Source organism: Python bivittatus, unplaced genomic scaffold (genome assembly GCF_059951505.1).
Source record: "Python bivittatus isolate LINGU-HERP-01145 unplaced genomic scaffold, Pbiv_v1 ctg000580_np1212, whole genome shotgun sequence".
NCBI lineage: Eukaryota > Metazoa > Chordata > Lepidosauria > Squamata > Pythonidae > Python > Python bivittatus.
This window is the reverse complement of record NW_028277087.1, coordinates 2,788,601-2,809,312: the sequence shown is the minus strand read 5'-3', so window position 1 is coordinate 2,809,312 and position 20,712 is coordinate 2,788,601. Positions and strand designations below refer to the sequence as shown.

Below are 20,712 nucleotides of genomic sequence, written 5' to 3'. Positions count from 1 at the left end.
TCCTCCCTTGCTCCCTCTTTCTCTCCTTCCTTCCTTCCTTCCTTCCTTCCTTCCTTCCTTCCTTCCTTCCTTCCTTCCTTCCTTCCTTCCTTCCTTCCTTCCTTCCTTCCTTCCTCTAAATTTAGTTTCATAAAATGTGAAAGATAAGTGAAAGCCAGACTCTATGGCGGTGTTTCTCAACCTTGACCACTTGAGGATGGGTGGGCTTCAACTCCCAGAATTCCCCAGCCAACCATGCTGGCTGAGGAATTCTGGGAGTTGAAGTCCACGCATCTTCAAGTGGTCAAGGTTGAGAAACACTGCTCTATGGCAAGATGCTTTACCCAATTAAGGAAGGTGCTCCTTTGCTGATGACCAGGGTCTAGCTGGCAAATCAAAAATTATCTAGTGCCTGAGTCCAGCTTCCTAAGCCTTCCGGACGAATGATAAATACACAACTTAGTATTCCTCAGCTGGCCTATTGTAGAAATGGGATTATATAGGAGATGTTAAACTCCATTCAGATCAAACCAGTCCTTATTACAGTCGTAGACCAGCATACAAAACTCCATTTATTCAGACCTCTAAGTATGGAGCCAACTCACCATGCCTTTTAAGGGGCACTCTTGGGCTGTGCCAAGAATGAGGGGTTTGTTACCGAAGAAGACCCCAAACCACCACATAGAAATGGCATGCTGGCTGGGGAATTCTGGGAGTTGAAGTCCACACATCTTCAAGCTGGGGAATTCTGGGAGTGGAAGTCCACATCTCTTCAAGTGGCCACGGTTGAGGCACACTGTTCCAGAATGCCCCATCCCAGAATACTCCATTCCACCTCTCCCATCCGTTTCCTCCAGGTTTATATAGAATATACTATTCTATACGGTAGAATAGTAAGATTGCTGCATGAATTGTGCTGGCATCTAGTTTCTTTTGGGGGGCAATCCAGAGGGCTGGTTATCACTTTCAAAGACCTGAATGGCACAGGGCCAGGTTATCTGCAGGAGCGTCTTTCCCTTGGGAGGGATCGGATGGGGGGCACGCTCCAGCTCCCTTCCCTTAAATGTTGCCATCTCGTGGGACCTCGGACGGAGCTTTTCCAACGCAGCCCCTGCTCTTCCCCTTGAAATTCATCAGCCCCCCATCCTGGAAAGCGGTAAAGAGCTGGCTTTTCCTCCAGGCCCCTGGAATAGTAAGGTTGGCACCTGGGGACGGCACTGATGAATGGACAGAGATGATGGAGCGCGCACTTGGTTTCTCTTGTTTATGCTTTTATTATTTCGTGAGCTGCCCTGAACTGTTTTTGATAAGACGGGTGGCCATATCCATCAATCAAGTAAATAAAAACCTGGAGGAAACGGATGGGAGAGGTGGAATGGAGTATTCTGGGATGGGGCATTCTGAAACAGTGTGCCTCAGCCTTGGCCACTTGGAGAGATGTGGACTTCCGCTCCCAGAATTCCCCAGCTTGAAGATGTGTGGGCTTCAACTCCCAGAATTCCCCAGCCAGCATGGCTGGCTGGGGAATTCTGGGAGTGGAAGTCCACATCCCTCCAAGTGGCCAAGGTTGAGAAACACTGTTCTGGAAGCCTGAACCAAGGAAATTCTGACCGTAGCATTTTGTTTCAGGCCCCAGTTGCTGCGATCTACTTATTATAAATAACACAATCACTTTCTGAGCATTTCCGTAAGGTTGCAGAATGCCCAAAGCATGGCTAACCTTTGGCATTTCTCTTTCTTGCTCCCTGCAGATGGCCCGGCCGATCCAGGTGAAGCCTGCAGACAGCGAGAGCCGTGGAGGTAGTTGTCATCTCTCCTTATTTTTGATGGTCCTCCTGTTGGAAAATCCTCTGTAGCAGTGCATCTCAACCTTGGCTGCTTGAAGATGTGAGGACTTCAATTCCCAGAATTCCCCAGCCAGCCATGCTGGCTGGGGAATTCTGGGAGTTGAAGTCCACACATCTTCAAGCGGCCAAGGTTGAGAAACACTGCTCTGTAGGGTTGCTTAAGCTCTGATTTGCAAAGTTCAGGACCCAATGGAGCATCCAAGAGTATTTGGGATGGACCAAGATAGAATGACCGGTAGTGGACAGATAAGTTCCAAACAAACTTGAATTGAAATACTGGAATCGATGGGAGGGGCAGAGAGAGAGAGGGACATGTCACACTAAGCCAAAATATTAGATGTATATTTGTCCCAGAGGGTGTGATATGAACGAAGCATTCTGGTGTGTCATTTATTTGGCCAGTTTGCAGCCACCTAATGTGGTTTATTCAATAAACCATGGTTAAATTATGGCTTGTCTGGGTGTGCAAAACCAACCCCCTCCCTTCTCTCAGCTTGACCTACTTCACAGATTTGTTCTTAAGGGAAAATGTGGATGGGGAGAAAAATCAGAACATTGCAATAAATGTGAATGGAAGAAAGGAGGGAGGGGAGATATAATTAATGCATAATTACCTGCCTCTGTGTGTGCGTGTGTGTGTGTATGTCTATGTGCCCATGTATGGAATATTTATGATTATGTGTATAATGCCCAAGCACATTTGGAATTTATAAACAATCAGAACAGCCCCCCAAGCCCCACTTCATTCTGCATTATAAGTCACATCTATTTTTCTTAATGCAATTATTTCTCATAATTTTTCCCTAACCTTGTCCATCAGTCATTGCAGTAGTCTTTACGTTCATTCAATTTTTCATGTCTTGGGACGAAAATAATAATAATAAAAAAATATCTAAGCCATTTATCACTTTCTACTTTGAAAAATGCTGGGGCAGTGGTGGGGAGGGGGAAATCCTTGCCAAACGACATCTTGGAATAAGCTCAGGGTATTTATTTATTTATACATACATACATACATACATACATACATACATACATACATACATAGGCTTATCCCTGCCCATCTCCACGCAATGGGGGACTCTGGGTGGTTTACATCAAATTAAAACCATAAATACATAATTAAAAGTTATAAAAAAGAACCACACTTACACAGATAGAAAAAAGATAAAAAATCCAAGAGGCCGATGGAGGCCACACCAGGCCACTATGGGGCTAGCCGACCCCATTTCTGACAACCTCCCTCCCCGCCCCAGGTCAGATGGCAGAGCCAGGTCTTCAGATCCCTCCGAAAGGCCGGGAGTGGGGGGGCCTGCCTCACCTCCGGGGGCAATATGTTCCAAAGGGCGGGGGCCACAGCCGAGAAGGCCCGCCTTCTGGACCCCGCCAGTCGGAGTTCTTTTGCTGAGGGGGTCCGGAGCATGCCCTCTCTGTGGGATCGGGTGGGACAGGATGAGCTCATGGGGGCGAGGCAGCCCCTCAGGTAGCCTGGCCCCATGCCATGTAGGGCTTTAAAGGTGATAGCCAACACCTTGAATTGGACCCGGAAGCAAACTGATACCCAATGCAGCTCACGGAGCAAAGGTGTTATATGGGTCCTTCTTCGGACCCCAAAAATAGCTCGCGCGGCTGCATTCTGGACCAGCTGAAGCTTCCGGATACTCTTCAAGGGTAGCCCCACGTAGAGCGCATTGCAGTAGTCTATCTGGGAGATAACAAGGGCATGAGTGACCGTTCGAAAGTTGACCTCTCTTCCCTCAATTTGTTTGATTTTTTTAAAATGCCATCTCAGTCTATTGGGCATCATTTTGTACCTGCTACAAAGCATTGTATTCCTCTGAATTCTTGAGCTTACCAAAACGCCATTGCTATTGTCTAAGCCAATGTTTCTCAACCTTGGCAGCTTGAAGATGGGTGGACTTCAACTCCCAAGATTCCCCAGCCAGCCAGGCTGGCTGGGGAATCTTGGGAGTTGAAGTCCACCCATCTTCAAGTTGCCAAGGTTGAGAAACACTGGCAAAGCTGATGTTAATACTCTGTGTTTTTTTGGTGGGGGGGATTCAATCATTTAGGACTGGGGGGGTTGCACTTAACGTTTCTCAGGATCATGATATAAACTGAATTTAGATGAAGAGCTGGCATTTTCTGTTAGTTGGGGAAAAGTTTGGTGTTTCATTCATTTCTTTAAAAAAACAGGAAGAGTTTATTTTAGCAGCAACACTATTATTTACTGCACACCACGCAACCCCTTTTCAGCAATTCTGAATGAGCTCCGGGGACTGCAAAAACAGAAAGATTAGAATGCAAATTCTGTCTTTTAGCAGGCTTTTTTTTTAGGCCCGAAGTCAGCACAGGTGTGGGGCATCTGCTTTGCAAATGGAAAGTTCCATGTTTAATCCTATCACTTCCTGCCATTTTTAAAAAAAAAATGAAATCAAAAAGCAGAAAATGAACAGGAAAGTTTTTTTCCGCTGCTTGAAATGCTAGAAAAGATGCCAGGCAGAGTCCATTTAAAGCTGTTCTTCCTAATTCCATAAAAACTGTTATCTTGGGGGTGATCCTTTAGTAAAACTGTTCTCTGGTTTTTGGTGGCCAAAGGCTACAGGTTGTTGAGGCATTGAGGCTGAGTGGGTGGAGGTAATTTTTCCCTGGTTTGGGAGAGAGATCTCAGCTTTAAAAATTCTGTTAAGATTAGATACTAGAGTAAGAGGTGAATATATTTTATATTTATACCTGTACCGAGGAAGGTTGGAAGCTACTCTTTTTTTTCCTATGCCTTCTCTCTCTCTCTCTCTCTCTCTCTCTCTCTCCTCCCTTTTAAAATTATTTTTCTGTATTTTTAACCTTTTGCAAAATTAATAAAATTTATTTTAAAAAATTCTGTCAAGGCTACTTAAGGCACCCCTGTTTTCATGAGCTCCCGGTCTGAAAATGGGGTGAAAATATGCCACCAGTGTTGAGCAAAAAAGGAGCTCCAGAGATCTGACGCAGCCTTGGCGTCCCACGTTGTCCGTAGCTGTTCTAGAAGGTGGACAAACTCCCATGGTACTTTGAAACAGCTGTTCACAAATGCATATTGGATTGTACGTTAAGGGGGATGTGACGGAAATCCACAAAGACTTGCCAGGTGTGAAAAGGAGGGTGGATAAAATTCTTATGGAAGTTGAACATGGGGCCACCCCTTGAACCTAGACACGGAAAGGTTTTGGAGTTCCTTAGATCAGGAGAGACAGTGCGTCTCCCGTGGGGAAGGGGCTGGACTAGGAGGGGGGAGACCCGGAGTCTAGTCCATCTTCAGCCCCAGAAGCTCATGGGCTGATTCTGGGCCAGTCCCTCCCGCTCAGCCCCGGAACCAAGGCTCAAATGCACCCCCACCCTCAACCATGGAAATTCACTGGGTGACCTTGGATTAGTCACGGTCTCTAAGCCCTGCCTACCTCACAGGGCTGTGGCGATACAATAGAGACCCCAAGGTCAGTTGTTCAGGGCTCCTGAAGAAAAAGCAAGAAATAATAATAATAATAACAACAACAACAACAACAACAACAACAACAATAATAGGAGAAGGAGGAGAGGAGGAGGAGGAGGAAGAAGAATAGGAGGAGGAAGAAGAGGAAGAGGAAGAAAAAGAAGAAGAGGAGGAGGAGGAAGAGGAGGAGGAGGAGGAAAAAGAGGAAGAGGAAGAAGAAGAGGAGGAGGAGGAGGAAGAAGAAGAAGAGGAGGAGGAGGAAGAGGAAGAATAAGAATAAGAGGCGGAGGAAGAGGAAAAAGAAGAAGAAGAGGAGGAGGAGGAAGAAGAAGAGGAAAAGAGGAGGAGGAGGAGGAGGAGGAGGAGGAGGAGGAAGAAGAAGAAGAAGAAGAAGAAGAAGAAGAAGAAGAAGAAGAAGAAGAAGAAGAAGAAGAAGAAGAAGAAGAAGACAAGTTTAAAGGGTTTTAAAAGTGGGCTTTGCTGTCAAAGGTTTGAATACTAGTTGCTTGGAAATAGCTGCTCTATATCAATTTTTTGAGGCTTCCCAAAGCATCTGGTTGGAGTGGATGCACCCTCGTCCTTCCTTTCCTTCTTATCAAGGCTCCCCTCTCTCCTTGCCCATGTTTGTTTGTTTCCATTTTTCAAACCTCTCCTTGCACCTAGCTAGCTAGCGTAGCAGTGTCAAGGACCCTGAAGCCCTAGCTTTCGAACAGCAGGGTGGCTACGGTCTTGCCTGGTTCACCCATGAGAGCATTTCAGGCTGTGATCGGCCCCCAGCACCCGAACTCCGGACCCCCAAAGGAGTGCCAGCATCCCCAGAAATCATCTCCGGGCTATTCCAAAAAAGCCCTTGATTGGATTTCTCTCCAGCTGCACCTTTGAACATCGCCAGGAGGTCCAAGACGGTGCTCCTTCCTTCCGCCAAGGAGGTGAATTGATCCTTTTCCTCCAAGGATAAAATATCTCTTGCTCTGATGGTCGGAGCAGCGTTTCTATGGCAACCCACCCTTTCCCGGAGGTGATTCTAACTCAGGACCAGATGGACAGACTGAAATCGGAAGGGAGGGTGTGGAAGAACGAAGGAGCCGAGGATCTTGAAACGAGAACAGGAAAAAAAGTAGTGTGGAGAACCAGTGGTTGAGAGTCCTTCCGGGGCCTGTTTTGAATTAGGCGTTTTGCTTTCAGTTCCCATCCTGAAACTGTAACTCCCCTGGAGCCTTCGCGGATGCACCTGTGCAGCTGATTCAGCAATAATATGGAAGTGGTTGGCCTTTGCCTCCTACCTGAAAGGATTTTTTCCCCTGACTTCTCAGTCTAGACTCCGTGGGATCTCCTAGTGACCTCCTATCCAACCAGGTTTGAAACTGTTTGGGTTTTTTTTAGGTGAGCTAGGAGAGGAAAGCCCGCTTTTAGTCACTCTTGACTCCTGGTGACTTTGTGGACCCATCCGTTAATTTTCAGAAAGCAAGGAGTTTTCCCTCGTCTTCTTCAATTTCTCAGTCTAGCTGTCCACACTGGGATCTCCTGATGGCCTCCCATCCAAGTAGTAACCAGGCCTGATCAAAATTAGCTTCCAACTGAACTTAGAAACCCCAGAATCCACCCCATGCTCTTTCTTGTACAATCTTCTTGACGGTGTGCTTCTCATTGGTGCTAGTGATCATTTTACAATCATCCTTTTGCGTGTTGTGTAGCTTCCCCTCCCTCTCTGTAACCAGATTGTTTTCCCTCCCAGTGACAAGGGATGTGACAACTTCTGAAATCTTCCAGCCTGTCTAAATGTTTGAGAAATAGCCGTGATAATTATAAACTAAAATTTATTTATTTATTTAATCTATATTTCAAATCTGCCACCGCCCATCTTACTGCGGAGTGACTCTGGGCTCTTTGCAGGAAAAACAGGACAAACCTTAATCAAAATAGATAAACATTAGTTAATTAATTAAAACACACTGAAAAACCAAACTTCCTAAATTCAAGCTTGGCTTCTGGAATAGCTCCGCCCACTTTTCTCATGTCTCCACCTATTTGGGGGATTGCCCAACCTCGCCACATCAGAGGACAAATGGGGGAGGATTCTACCTCCCTGACTGGACACAACAGGGGAAAAGGGGCGGGGCTATGCAAATTGGATCGACTCCCATCTCAGTGGCTAGGTCAGTGTTTCTCAACCTTGACAACTTCAGTGCTGGCTGGAGAATTCTGGGAGTTGAAGTCCCCTGATCTTAAAGTGGCCAAGGTTGAGAAACCCTGGGCTAGCCTGTAATGGAGGAATCTGCTGCAAGGCTGGGAAACTACAACTCCCAGAAGTCTCCCCCCACCGCCCCCGGGCTAATGGAGAGAGAGAAGCTGAAACTTACGGTATAACTTTTTGGGGTACTTGTGCACCACTGGAAGACCTGAAAGACCAGGTTAGGGACAGATCATCATGGGGAATATCTATCTATGGGGTTGCTAGCTGTTGGCAACGACAGCATGGCACATAATTAATCCATCTGGAGTAGATAGAATAGTGTTTCTCAACCTTGGCCTCTTAAATATGGGTGGACTTCGACTCCCAGAATTCCCCAGCCAGCATGGCTGGCTGGGGAATTCTGGGAGTCGAAGTCCACCCATCTTCAAGTGGTCAGGGTTGAGAAACACTGAGATAGAAGGATGATTCCCAATCAAGTGGATTATACAAAAATCCTCCCCCCTTCATTATTATGGAGGAAAGCCATCCGTTGCTTTACACCGGAGACGTCTGCTCCCCAATTGGGGGAGCCTGGAGGTGAAGCTTCGTGCCTTCCTGTAGAAAGATGTACCACCCACTGAGTTCCTAGACCATATGGATCCAACCTCCCTCTCTGACTCTCCTCGCCAAGGGGCATTGTGCTAATCCTAAACCATCAAGGAAGAGGCCAGGGGAGGGTGCCCTTGATGGGTGCACGGATCAGCCTGGCAACTCCTGCAGGAAGAAGCTTAGTTGTCAAATCGGGTGACGGTGATCATTTCAGGCAGGCCTTTCAGCCCGGGGCACGGAGCAGCCGAGCACCCACCGCGGTTGGCCTTCATCAGAGAGAAAAACAACAAAGCGTTCGTTTGAGCAACGGGGCAGTTCCCAAAATTCTGGGGGTTCGTCTCCTTTTCACCATGTTTTAAAAAATTCTCATTTAAATGAATTTAACCTTACGGGGTTTGTAAGTTAAAGTGCTTTGTAGAAGTTTGTAAAAGTGCTTTGAAGCTGGCATGTGTATACCCAGCCATTCATTCATTCATTCATTTATATCCAGTATGTGTGTGTGCGTGTATCTATATCTCAAATTTGTCACTGCCCATCTCGTTGAAAGTGGCTCTGGGCGGTTTACAGAAGAGATAAAATCAATTAAAATACAATATAACGGCCATAGCTGCCATCTTAATTTTTTGACACATATTCCCAGCCCCCCCCCCTCTGCCACCGGAGGATGGCCCTGCTGGGTGGTGGATTTGACTTTGTTTTTTAGCCTGTCCATCCCCAGAAGATCCTGGGAGGACGTTCCACGAGGAGGGCCTGCATCTCTCAGCCTGTTGAGGTAGACCAGACCAGGAAGGAGGCTAGCATTACTGAAACTCTACTTCATTGTTGTAGGGTATAATAACCAAAACTTGGAAGCCTGTCAAAGTTTTCCTATGCCCCCTCTTATATCATACAGAATCAAGATGGGATTTTCTTCGCTTTCTTTCTCGCGCCTTGTTAATTCCCAGGACTTAGCTGACATTTACTTAACAGTTCTTGCATTCCTTGAGACTTTGAAGAAAAAGGATAGGAAAGTATTGATGCTTCTGAACTTTGGTGTTGGAGAAGACTCCTGAGAAGACCATGAATAGCCAAGAAAACAACCCGATGGATCATCAAACAAATGAACTCAAGTTCTCATTTGGGGCACCAATGACTGGGCTCAAATTGTACTATCTTGGACATATGATGTGAAGACCGGGCTCTCCGGAGAAGCTCTGATGCTGGGAAAAGTGGAAGGAAAGAGAAGAAGAGGACGACCAGCAGCTGGTTGGAGGGACTCAGTTATAGCAAGATCTGAAGGGACAGATAACCTTGGAGAAGGTCTATCTATGTGGCCTCTAAGAATGACCACCAACCTGATGGCACCTAATCAATCAGTATAAATACCTCGCTCTGTTGAGAAGTCTATAATGATTGGAAAGGTGGAATGAAAGAAAAGAAGAGGATGACCAGCAACAAGGGGGATGGATTCAGTTATAGTGATGATGGTTGCACCCTTGGAAGACCTGAAGGACCAGATTAGGGACAGATCCTCATGGATCTATCTATGTGGTTGCTAAGAGTTGACAACAACTTGATGGTACATAATCAGTTAAAAAAAATCTTGAATTCCTTCTTCAAGGTAATTCTGTACTCCTCTATAGCAACGGAGAAAATTCTTTTCCTTAGTCTACCTGCTTCTCTTAGTGGTGTTCATCAGAGGAGAGTGTCCAAAAATAGCCCAAGTACACGAGCAGGCAGATAAAAAGAAGGCTTTCCTATAGCAACTTTGGATCCAAAGTAGTCAAAATGTGGATTAGTGCCAATATTTTACACGGGTCCAAGAAAGAGTCTGGCTGCAGTGCAACAGACCTAGGTTCCTGTGTGACCTGACCTTCATAAAACTGTTTACAGCACTGGATCCCTGTTTCTTAAAGCTCCCCGTGGTCGGTCTTACCAAGAACTAGATCAAGAATCCACTCTGATCCAGCATGCTGCAGATTACATTTTACTTAGAAAGATTTCTGCTTGGGAGTTGTGCAAAAGATTCACCCTGTGTTTTTTTCTTCTGAAAGCATCTGCCTGTGAGAAATTTCATTCATGGCAAAGTCACTCCCTTGGCTGTTTCCAGAGGATCCAGGAGTGCAATTCCCCAGTTTCTTAACCATCACGGTTGATTCAGCATGTAGACCCAGCTGGGGAAAAAAATTACATTGAAGGGGGGAGGTGATGGAGAGAGAAGGTTCAGATTCCTTTATCCAGAAGCCAAATCTTATCAGCTTAATATCATGGGAATCTCCTGGTTCTTCAAACAGGCGAAGGAAGTCATTTCAATTGGGCTAAGGAAAAAAGCATTCGTGTTTCCAGCCAAACCGAACACCCCCGTGGGGCTTTTCAAAGAAGAAAATCTCACTTGAGATTTTAAGTTCCTCCTGGTGCTTCAGCCCTACCCCAGCCTTGCCAAGAAGGATACAGACGGTGTTCTTCCTCCCTGCCTGCCTGCCTGCCGCCCACACCCCTACATCAGATCTGCCTTGCCTGTTCCTGGCACGCCAGCCACAAGCCAGCGTTCAACTAGAACCATCTTTTCTGAAGCTTTTTTTCCCTTTTTCTCTTTGGCTTCTGGCACTTTCCGGCTGTCTTAACTCGCTGTTGGCGACACACGGCTGGCACAGTTCTGTTTAACTGACCTGACCTGCTATCCAACGTAAAACATACGAAGTAGAAACACGGGCAATTCCGTTCAGAATATTAAAGGTCTAAATGTTATGGGAGGGTGTTGAGATGAGATAGTTGGGGAATTTTGAGATTCTGCAGTGGGTGCATTCACAAAATGGCTGCCAGGGGATGGTGTGGCCAGGCACAGAAATACCCATTTGCTAGAAGGCAAATTAGTTCTTAGGTAGCTATTACTGAGATCCAGCACTGCAACTAAATATGAAGATAAAGATTGATATTTCTCTTGCAGCATGCCAGCTTCCTTTCTATCTTCATGTTTTTAATTAAAATTGTCAGGCAAGGAAGTTGATTGGCACCAAGGGAAGTGTCTGGGGGTATCTAAGGGACTCTGGGCACCACACGGCTTATTTCTGGCTTACCCTCAACTTTCTCATGGAGGAGATTTCTATTTGCATAGAAAATAAAACCACAATGCTTCCAGGTTTTTTTCACCAGCTGTTGTTAGAAGGGACCTTCCACTGTACCTTTTCCAATCCTACCACCTAGTGAAGGTGCTGGACCAGAAGAAGTGAAACCCAAGTTCCTTCCCTCTCAGTCCCTCCCTCTCAGACTACCTTGTAAGATTGTTGTTACATTCAGACGGGGGAGAGCCGGGTTCTAGTCCACCCTCAGCCATAGAAGCCAGCTGGGTGACTTTGGACCAGTCTCTCCCTCTCAGCCCAGGGTTGGGTAGTGGGGAAAGTGCAAGACTAGGAGTGGGGAGACCCAGGTTCTAGTCCTTAGTTGGAGTGGTGGATTCCTGCACTAGGAAGTCAGACTAGATGACCTCCAAGGTTTCTCCAAACCTGACACCTTAGGAGTCTATGAAATGACAAGGAAATAGATTTTGGTTGGACTTTATGAAGAATTTCCTAGCAGTATGAGCTGTTCTGCGGGGAACAGACTGCCTTGGGAGGCGCTGTAGTGGTACATTTCTGCTCTGGGTTGGACTAGATCAGTGTCGTCCAAACTTGGCCACTTTAAGATGAGTGGACTTCAACTCCCAGAATTCCCCAGCCAGCCATGCTGGCTGGGGAATTCTGGGAGTTGAAGTCCACTCATCTTAAAGTGGCCAAGTTTGGACAACACTGGACTAGATGGTCTCCAAGGCTTCCATTCAAGGATTCTAGGATCCCACAGGGCAATAAAGAAGTATAGAATACTGTAACTCTTTGGCGCTTTCTAGTGAACATCCAGGTTTTTGCCAGGTGGACATGGTAGGGCTAGGTAGTCACAGTGTCTTGGGCTTATACAGGTAGTCCTCGGGCTACGACTGCAATTGGGGCCAGGATTTCCGTCGCTAAGTGATGCAGTCATAAAGCCTGACATCATGTGACCGCATCGCTTAGTGATGACAGTCCCAGTTGCTGTCATAGCCCCAAGATGCATGGGTCATTAAGCAGGAAGCGGTAGGATTCCCAGGTAAGGAGTGCAGAGGTGCTGTAGGAGGCCTGGTGCAGGCTGTGTGTGAGTCGAGGGAGGCCTTGCGCAAACACAAGGAAGCCAGGGGGACTTACTAGATGACTTGCAACCTTCCCTGCCATTTCCCCATTGACTTTGCTTGTGGGAAACTGGCAGGGAAGGTTGCAAATAGTGATCATGTGACCATGGGACACTGCAACTGTCATAAGTGCGAGCCGGTTGCCAAGCACACAAATCGCAATCACATGACCGCGGGGTGCTGCGACAGCCAGAACTTTCAGGACCGGTCATAAGTACCATTGTTCAGTGCTGTCACAACTTTGAACGGTTGCTAAATGAGTGGTTGGTAAGTGAGGACTACTTATACAAGATTGGCTGCAGAAGGCCAGTGATCAGCTAGCACCCTGGACAGCTCCATATGAAGTTCAGGCTGGAGAGTCCTACAAGCAGGATCTATTCTTGCTTTAGCAACAGGCAATTCTGAGCAGAGATCAGCTTTGAGGTCAGCTCTGCCCGTCTCCTGCAGTTATCCTTGTTGCAGGATAATCGTGGTTCTCTTAGAGGTTGGTTGAACAAGCTCTTCAGCCTACAGGGGGGCAGCAATTTGGGATCCTAATTCAAAGGGACTTCAAGCAGAGAAGAGCAGACTTGGAAAGGAAATCCATTCCCTAGAAGTGATCCTTTCAGATTTACCCCATCATCATCCAAAAGATGGAGATATTTACCTTATGTAGGATTAGGACATAGATAGCAAGCTCTAGATCAGTGTTTTTCAAACTTGGCAACTTTAAGATGTATGGAGTTCAACTCCCAGAATTCCCCATCCAGTTGCCAAGTTTGAAAAACACTGATCTAAACATTCATCCGGATAGGGCGGATATCCAAAATGGCAACTTCAACAGATACTTTTAGTTCATTCAGTCTTTTGCTGTGATGTTCAGTTGGGACCGAGATAATTTCATAGTCCATCTCTCCATCTTGTAGGAAGTTGTCCAAGAAGGTGTGTATAATTGGAGGGCCACCAATGTAATTTTTGGTGTCCACCTACTGGAAGGTAAACATACATTTGATGCTACTTTTTATGATACCTTAGGAGTTAGTCCATCATTAAATTCCCTCATTTCTGAATTGATCTCTGAGAACTTTAGCATTCATCTTTCCCACTGCCTGCTCCATGACTTGAAGCTCTTCTGTGTCTCATTTCTCTAGATTTGCTCTATTAAAGATAGGGGGACACCAGAGTAGAAACCAGTCACACAGAATTATCCTTCCAGTATGGAACCAGCTTCCCTATCTTTCGGTACAAATCACCCAAGGTGTGTCTCGTGATCGGAAAAAGAGTTTCAAATGAGCTTCTCTGAAGATACATCATTCTACTGCATTTGAAAAGCAACTCACTTGGTCCACTCCAGTTCTGCAAGGAGATCCAGCAGAACAGCCTGCCTCCCCCAAGTTTATAGTAAAAAGTTGTGCCAAGTTGCTTTTGGGGTGCTTTGACATGACAGAAACATTGAAATTAGGCGATTCCTTTGTATTGACAGACACAAACATGTCCCACCCAAACCATCAAATGTAGGACAATCAGTAGATGAAATCATACAGAGGAATCCTACGCACCTTTTTCTGTGATTCAGCCCTGTTGGATCAAAAGAGGCTTTATAATTTTTGCAAACTACATTCCTTGCAGGATGACATTTGGGAATGGCCACTGTCTGTTTTTCGTCTTTCGTAGTCTTCTTCCCGAGAAAGGATTTTCAGATGATTGCATTCTCCAGCACATAATGCCATCCTCAAACGGCTTCTGAGACATGTCAGGTTAAATTACTTTCCCTTGTGAGCAAATCCCTCTGATCCTGTCATTTACAATAAGGACGCTTCTCATGAAGCCATTTAAAAGCTACGGATTGGCACGGTCTTGGCAATCCTCACCACCCAGGGGCCCTATGAGATCTCCTTTCAGGTCTGTGACATTTCACATTTAATCCTTCACATTAAGATGACCCCTCCATTTGGAAAAAAATGGTCCTCCCTTGTGGGTTGTCACGTGCCTTGAAATCTCAGGACGTTTGGCTTCAATCTTGCTTAGGAGTAACAGTTGGAGCTCCTTTTGGAAAAAGTCAAAAGCAGAAATCCAGAGGGCTTACAAAAACAAAAGTCTCTTTATTAATACAACACGGAGGACATTTAGCAGGCAGCTGTAGTTTGATCGGAGACTCGGCTTTTACAAAGCGTTAAGCCGTTGACTATTGCAGGGAAAAGTGAGTGCCATAATTCCAGCAAAAGACACAGAAGTCCTTTCTCCAAATCTGCTTATAATCTAAGAATCAAAATGTATGTTTCAGAGGGAGGTTTCAACAGGAGGGTCTGCAGGGGAAAGTCAAAAAATCAAGGTGGCGTCCACCATCACATGATCAAAGCCCTGCCCCCTTTTTATGTGGGTCACGACACCTCTGTGAACCCTGCTAGTTTCCACTAGAATTTACTCAGGAAATAAAGTCTTTATTCTATAGTACAAAGATAGGTTACTGCCTTGCAACATGCTCTTATTCATCAAGGAAAACAAACGCGTTGGAAGTTCAGAATTTAAGTGTGCCCATTTTACCTTGGTGGGTCATAGCAGCTTCCAAGAGGTTGGGAAATCTGTAGTCGCTCTCACTGGTCTCATAGAGAGACTGTAAGCCACTGAAAGTTTGGGTCCATATGTGTAGGGAGCCAGGAGATGATCTTGGAGGAGGAATCCAGCAGCTGTAGGATAACATCAGGTGCACAAGTAACGTTAAGTCCAGAGTGGTGGGAAAATGTTACAAATAGATTATTCCCCCCACATCCTCACTCCCTGGGGTAGACTGATTGATTGATTGATTGATTATGTACCATCAGGTCACTGTCAACTCTTAGCAACCACACAGATAGATTTTCTCCATGATGATCTTAGCTTTTCTCTATGATGATCTTCTTAACCTGGTCCTTTAGGTCTTCCAATGGTGCCCCCATCACTACAGTAACTGAGTCTATCCTCCTTGCTGCTGGTCACCCTCCTCTTCTTTTCCCTTCCACCTTTCCCAGCATCAGAGCCTTCTCCAGAGAGCTGGATCTTTGCATAACATGTCCAAAGTAGGATAATTTGAGCCTGGTTGTTTGTGACTCTAGTAAGTACTCTGGGTTGATTTGTTTGATGATCCATCAGTTTGTTTTCTTGGCTGTCCATGGTATTCTCAGAAGTCTTCTCCAACGCTGAAGTTCAAAGGTGTCAATATTCTTCCTATCCTGCTTTTAAAGGATAGGATTTCTTCTTTTAAAGAAAGTCCAACTTTTGCTTCCATAGAGGGTTACCAGAAAGACGATTCTGATCTTTGTAGGTACGGACACATCATGGCATTTGAATATCTTTTTCAAGGCCTTCATGGCTGCTAGCACCAAATGCTAATCTGTGGCATATTTCTTGGAGTAGAAGTGGGAGGGAAGGGAAGACCCCTCAGATGTGCAAGATACAGTTGTTATAGCCTATTTCAATAAAGTAGAGTTCTAGTCTTCCTGTAGAATCGGTTTTCTGGTCTGGTATACCTCATAGGGCTGACAATATGGCCCCTTGTAAATCAGTGAGTGCTTACCAAGATGAAACTCCAGCTGAACACTTAGTCTCATGTAAATGTGTCGAGAACGACAGAGGTGTTTGTATGGAGGTGTAAATCCAAAACTTTGCTGGAAACATGGACTTCAATGAAAAAGTGTTGTCATCCGAAGACAGCCACCACCCATTTAATTCCTATGGCCCCTACAAAACCTTAGGAAGGAACTGTGATTCTATAAAACTGTCATGGGATCTCTAAAAGCTAAGCTATCATATTTTTTGTAGGGCGACCAAGTCAGGTTTCCAGTCCTGGTGACCCCATGGACAAATTCTCACCGTCTTAGTCTGTCTCCTTGGAGGTCTTCCAAGGATTTGAAACTGTCCTTTGAAACTGTCCATCCACCTTATCCGATGTCTTCCCCTTCTTCTGCTTCCCTCAAGCTTGCCAAGCACAGTCATTTTTTGCTGCTAACATCCCGAACCCAAAGTATGTGAGTTTCTGTTTGCTGATGATCACTTCAGGCAAACAGTCAACCTTCACTTCAGAGATCTTTCTTGCAGTCTATGGTCCACTTAGTAACCAACTCCAGTTTTTAACATTTACTTTTACTTGTGAGATTGAGAACCCATAAAAATACTCCATCGGCTCATTTTTCTCAAGTATAACCCTGTGAGGACAGAATAATCCAAAGGACCCAAAAGGGACATGTTGTGGCTGAGGGAGGATTAGAATCTGGATCTTCCCATTCCTGGTCCAGCACCTTCACCACTGGACCATCCTGGCTCTTAGGCTGAGAGGGAGGGACTGGCCCAAACTCAGCCAAAGAGCTTCTGTGGCTGAGGGAGGACTAGAACCCGGGTCTCCCTGCTCCTAATCTGGCCCCTTCCCCACTGCATCTGATTGGCTCTTGGGCTGAGAGGGAGGGACTGGCCCACTACACCAGGGTTCCTCAACCTTGGCAACGTTAAGACGGGTGGACTTCAACTCCCAGAATTCCCCAGCCAGCTGGCTGGGGAATTCTGGGAGTTGAAATCCACCCGTCTTAACGTTGCCAAGGTTGAGGAACCCCACACTGTACCACATCATCTTTCCCTCACTGTTTCTCAGTGTTGATCTTTTCTAGCCACATATTATCACTGGAAAGGCCATTCTGGCCCAGTCTGCCCAATACGGTTCTAAAAGTCTGGTGGAAAGGCAACCTCACTTTTAGGACAAAGAATTGTGGAAATGAAGCAGTTCTCTGTGATGCGTCCGTGAGTTTTTGCATCACCACGTTGGCATCCTTTCTTCTTCGGGGCACATTGCAAGAAGGAAATTCTTTTCTTCCAATTGCAAAGGGTGTGGGAAGCAGCCCTAAACTGTAGCTAGCGCAAACCTTATCCAATAATCTCTCCTCTGAGGTTTCATGGGTTAATAGACCACGCTGCTAAGGGCACCCTTGGGTGTCTGCATTAGTGTATATAAAGGTCATTTACTCCTGGGTTCCTTTTATATTGCCTGAAGGAACCTTGGGAATCGTTCTTTTGTTGACTCCTGGCAACTGCCTGGACCAGTCCCCAAAGTTTTCTTGGCAAGATTTCAGAAGTGGTTTGCCATTGTTTCCTTCCTAGGGCTGAGAGAGAGTGACTGGCCCAAGGTCACCCAGCTGGCTTCGCACCTAAGGCAGGACTAGAACTCACAGTCTCCTGGTTTCTAGCCTGGGGCCTTCATCACAGCACCAGACAGGCTCTCCTAAGTTAATTTAAGGATTAGATTTTCCCCTTTCTGTTTTTCCCAGCCTTCAGTGACCTACAGAAAGTTGATGGTTCTGTGTCATTGTTTTCTTCTAGGAGATAGGAAGCTCTTCGTGGGCATGTTGAATAAACAGCAGTCTGAAGAAGACATTCTCTGCCTCTTTGAGCCTTTTGGGGTCATCGATGAATGCACAGTGCTTAGAGGTCCAGATGGCAACAGCAAAGGTCAGTTTGATGTCTTCGATCCCGCTGCAGCTGGGACCAGTGGCTTGCCCCAGGCCCACGCTGATCGCATTGGCATGATGGAAGTAGTGTCCTGCCGTTGTGTGTCAGCTTTGTCACTTTAGGGCGTGTGTACAGTCCTGCAACAACACAGAAAAGGAGTGAGGTTTGCATTGCAATGGTGCGAAGTTCCTTTTATCAGCCTGTCTTCCCTTGCCCCCCCCCCCATTAGATGCCATTTCCTGGGAGCAACTTAATCTGCTTCTGTCTACACTGCAAATCCGATCCCTTTTCAAAGTGGTTTAATTCTCAAGCCATCTAGGATGATTGGGCATTGGGATTGTCCATCAAAGCATGACCATTCATGGCACCTCCTCCCAGTTTATGTTCTGGGGGCGGGTGGGGAAGACTGAGGAGTGGGGGATCTGGGATATTGAGTGGAGGGAGGGCTTAGAGGGACCGCAGGGTCTAACCCCAGGAAAACCTCCCTTGGTCAGAGCTGCTGGTCTATGAATATTTAGTAAGGGTTAGCAACATTATTGTTGTTATTTGCATAGTCAGCCAGATGTTTAGACTGGATTTGGCATTTTGATCCACCGATCGAGTCCTTCCCAAGGACCTGGGATAGGGAGATGTTGGTGTCTGATGGGGTTAAAGGGATCGTCGCAGGATGGAAGCTGTTCCAAGTCAAGCTGCCTTTTGCAATTGACTGACGGTGATTTTGCCAATGCCGAGGGTCTCCAGATGTTTTGGGCTGGCACCCAAGGTGCCTGTGACTATTGGGACTCTCTTTGCTTTCTTTTGCCACAGTTGTTCTGCTTCTGTTATTATTGTTGCTGTTGGTCACAGAGTCAGCCAGATGTTTAGACTGGATTTGGCATTTTTATATGTTATTATTATTAGTATTATTACATTCTAATATTAAGCAACTCTGTTTACAACCCCTTTTAAGTTATTGGATCAGCCTTCATTTTTCTGTTTGTTAACCAAGTGACTGTGCTGTCCTGTATCTTCCCCATGTTTCAGCTAGTCACGTTACTTCAGAGACATAAAGGGATGAAGGAGGAAAAGAAAACAATTTCTAAATCCAGAAAAAGGTTACTGGAGGCAGCAAGACTAACAGATCCTTCAGAAACCTTGCAGAATTCATGGGCTATGTTTTTCTATTCTCCTTAACTCAGAGGTTCCTGGTTCAGCCCTTCCAACAATTCCCAAGGCTACTTTGTTGGAGACGGAGAAAATTAAACAGGTCTGAAATTGGTGTGAAGTGTTGGCCTCACCCCAAGCACAGCCGTTTTCAAGGTCTCACCTCTTGGCCACCAAATGGCTTATTTCATTTTGCAGTTGCACAGGAATAATCCATAATCAGATGTGATTGGTGGGGCAGCCAATTGCCGAGTGACTTCTCTTTCTATGCTTAAAACGATATTGCATAATGATAACTCTTACGGGTGATTAAAAACAACAACCCCTCTTTTCTTTGAGTTTTACTTGAAGCACATAGATTTGCACTCAGGTGTTCCACATTCTACTCTGTGGTTGTTTCGAGTGTGGAAACAGTGAGCTTATTGAAAAATAAAGATGGTTCTTTTTATGGGTACATGACCCATCCAGAAAAGGGGCGAGGCTTTGATTGCACAGTTGTGGCTGCCATTTTGACTTTTTTGACCCCTGTTGCCTCTCATGTCCCACCATGGCCCCTCTCTGCTCTCACATTGGGAAGGTGTACAAAAGTGCAGAGGGAAAATTCTTGCCAAGTCAAAGTGCACAGGGAGATTTGGGATCCTCTTCCGCTTTTTCATTTGCTGCTTCTCTGTCTTAATCCTTGTTTAATTCTGTCCCTTTCCAGGTTGTGCCTTTGTTAAATTTTCCTCGCACAACGAGGCCCAAGCAGCGATCCATGCTCTCCACGGCAGCCAAACCATGCCCGTGAGTAAAAATCCAAGGTGTTGTCACAAGTCAGAGAAGGGAAATTGGCGTGCCAGATGGATCGTTTAGCCTCTCTGCCATCTGGGAGAATTGAAATTGGACAGTGGCAAACATCCAGCTAGGGAGCTGAGTGGGATCGTGGCCGCAACGTAGGAACCGTGCTTGCTTCTTTTAAAATATTTTTTATTAAAAGATGTTACATAGATAATAAGAAATACATTCAAAGAAAAGAAAAATACATCATAAATGTGAAAAAAGAAAAAAAGGAAAAGAAGAAGAGAAAGGAAGATAAAGGGAAAAAAGAAAAGAAAAGAACAGAACAGAACAGAACAGAAATCTATCTATCTATCTATCTATCTATCTATCTATCTATCTATCTATCTATCTATCTATCTATCTATCTATCTAATCACCTCTCACCCTCCTATGGGTGGTCTGTGTCTTCCTCAATCCTGGGTCCTCCACCAGAGGCCTGGGAGTTGGAGGGTCCTGCGCAGGATCTGAGCGGTTCCTAGCCCTGCGCTCTTCTCGGCACAGAGCTCTGAGGTTGCTCCTGGGACCTCTGGGAGCTCCTCGCCCAGCTTAGGAGTCACAGCCCCCAGTGCTCCCACCACCACAGGGACCCCTTTGCCCTTGACTTTCCACATCCTCTCCAGTTCCTCCTTCAGGCCCTGGTCCTTCTCCTTCTTCCTGAGGTTGCTGTCAGTTGGCACCGCTACTTCTATCACCACCGCTGTCTTCTGGTCCTTCTCTACTACCACAATGGCTGGTGGATTGGCCAGTACCTGCCTGTCCGTCTGGGTCTGGAAGTCCCACAGGATCTTAGCCCTGTTATTCTCCACCACCTTCTGTGGAGTCTCCCATCTGGACTTGGGAGGGTCTAGCTCATACACCGTGCAGATGTTCCTGCACACAATGCTAGCTCCTTGGCTGTGCCATTCAGTGTATGCTGTTCCTGCCTGCATCTGACAGCCTGCCACTCTGTGTTGGGCTGTCTCTGCCCCTTGGGTGCTGCCTAGTGTGGCAGACCCTGCTTCTATGGATCTGGTGCTTAGTGCCAGGTCTTGTGCGGCTATGATCA

The 20,712-nt window shown here is 46.0% G+C and overlaps 1 protein-coding gene across 2 annotated transcripts in view; it reads left to right on the top strand.

The window, feature by feature from the left end:
• Window positions 1-20,712, top strand: part of CELF5 (CUGBP Elav-like family member 5) — a 75,979-nt gene that overhangs the window by 35,178 nt on the left and 20,089 nt on the right. The window contains exons 3-5 of one of the 2 annotated variants that reach the window (XM_088149356.1): window positions 1,731-1,779; window positions 17,577-17,705; window positions 19,552-19,631. In XM_088149356.1, the coding sequence (XP_088005482.1) occupies window positions 1,731-1,779; window positions 17,577-17,705; window positions 19,552-19,631 (258 nt within the window). Of the gene's footprint in view, window positions 1-1,730; window positions 1,783-17,576; window positions 17,706-19,551; window positions 19,632-20,712 lie in introns of both variants that reach the window. The other variant, XM_088149355.1, reaches the window with a different exon arrangement.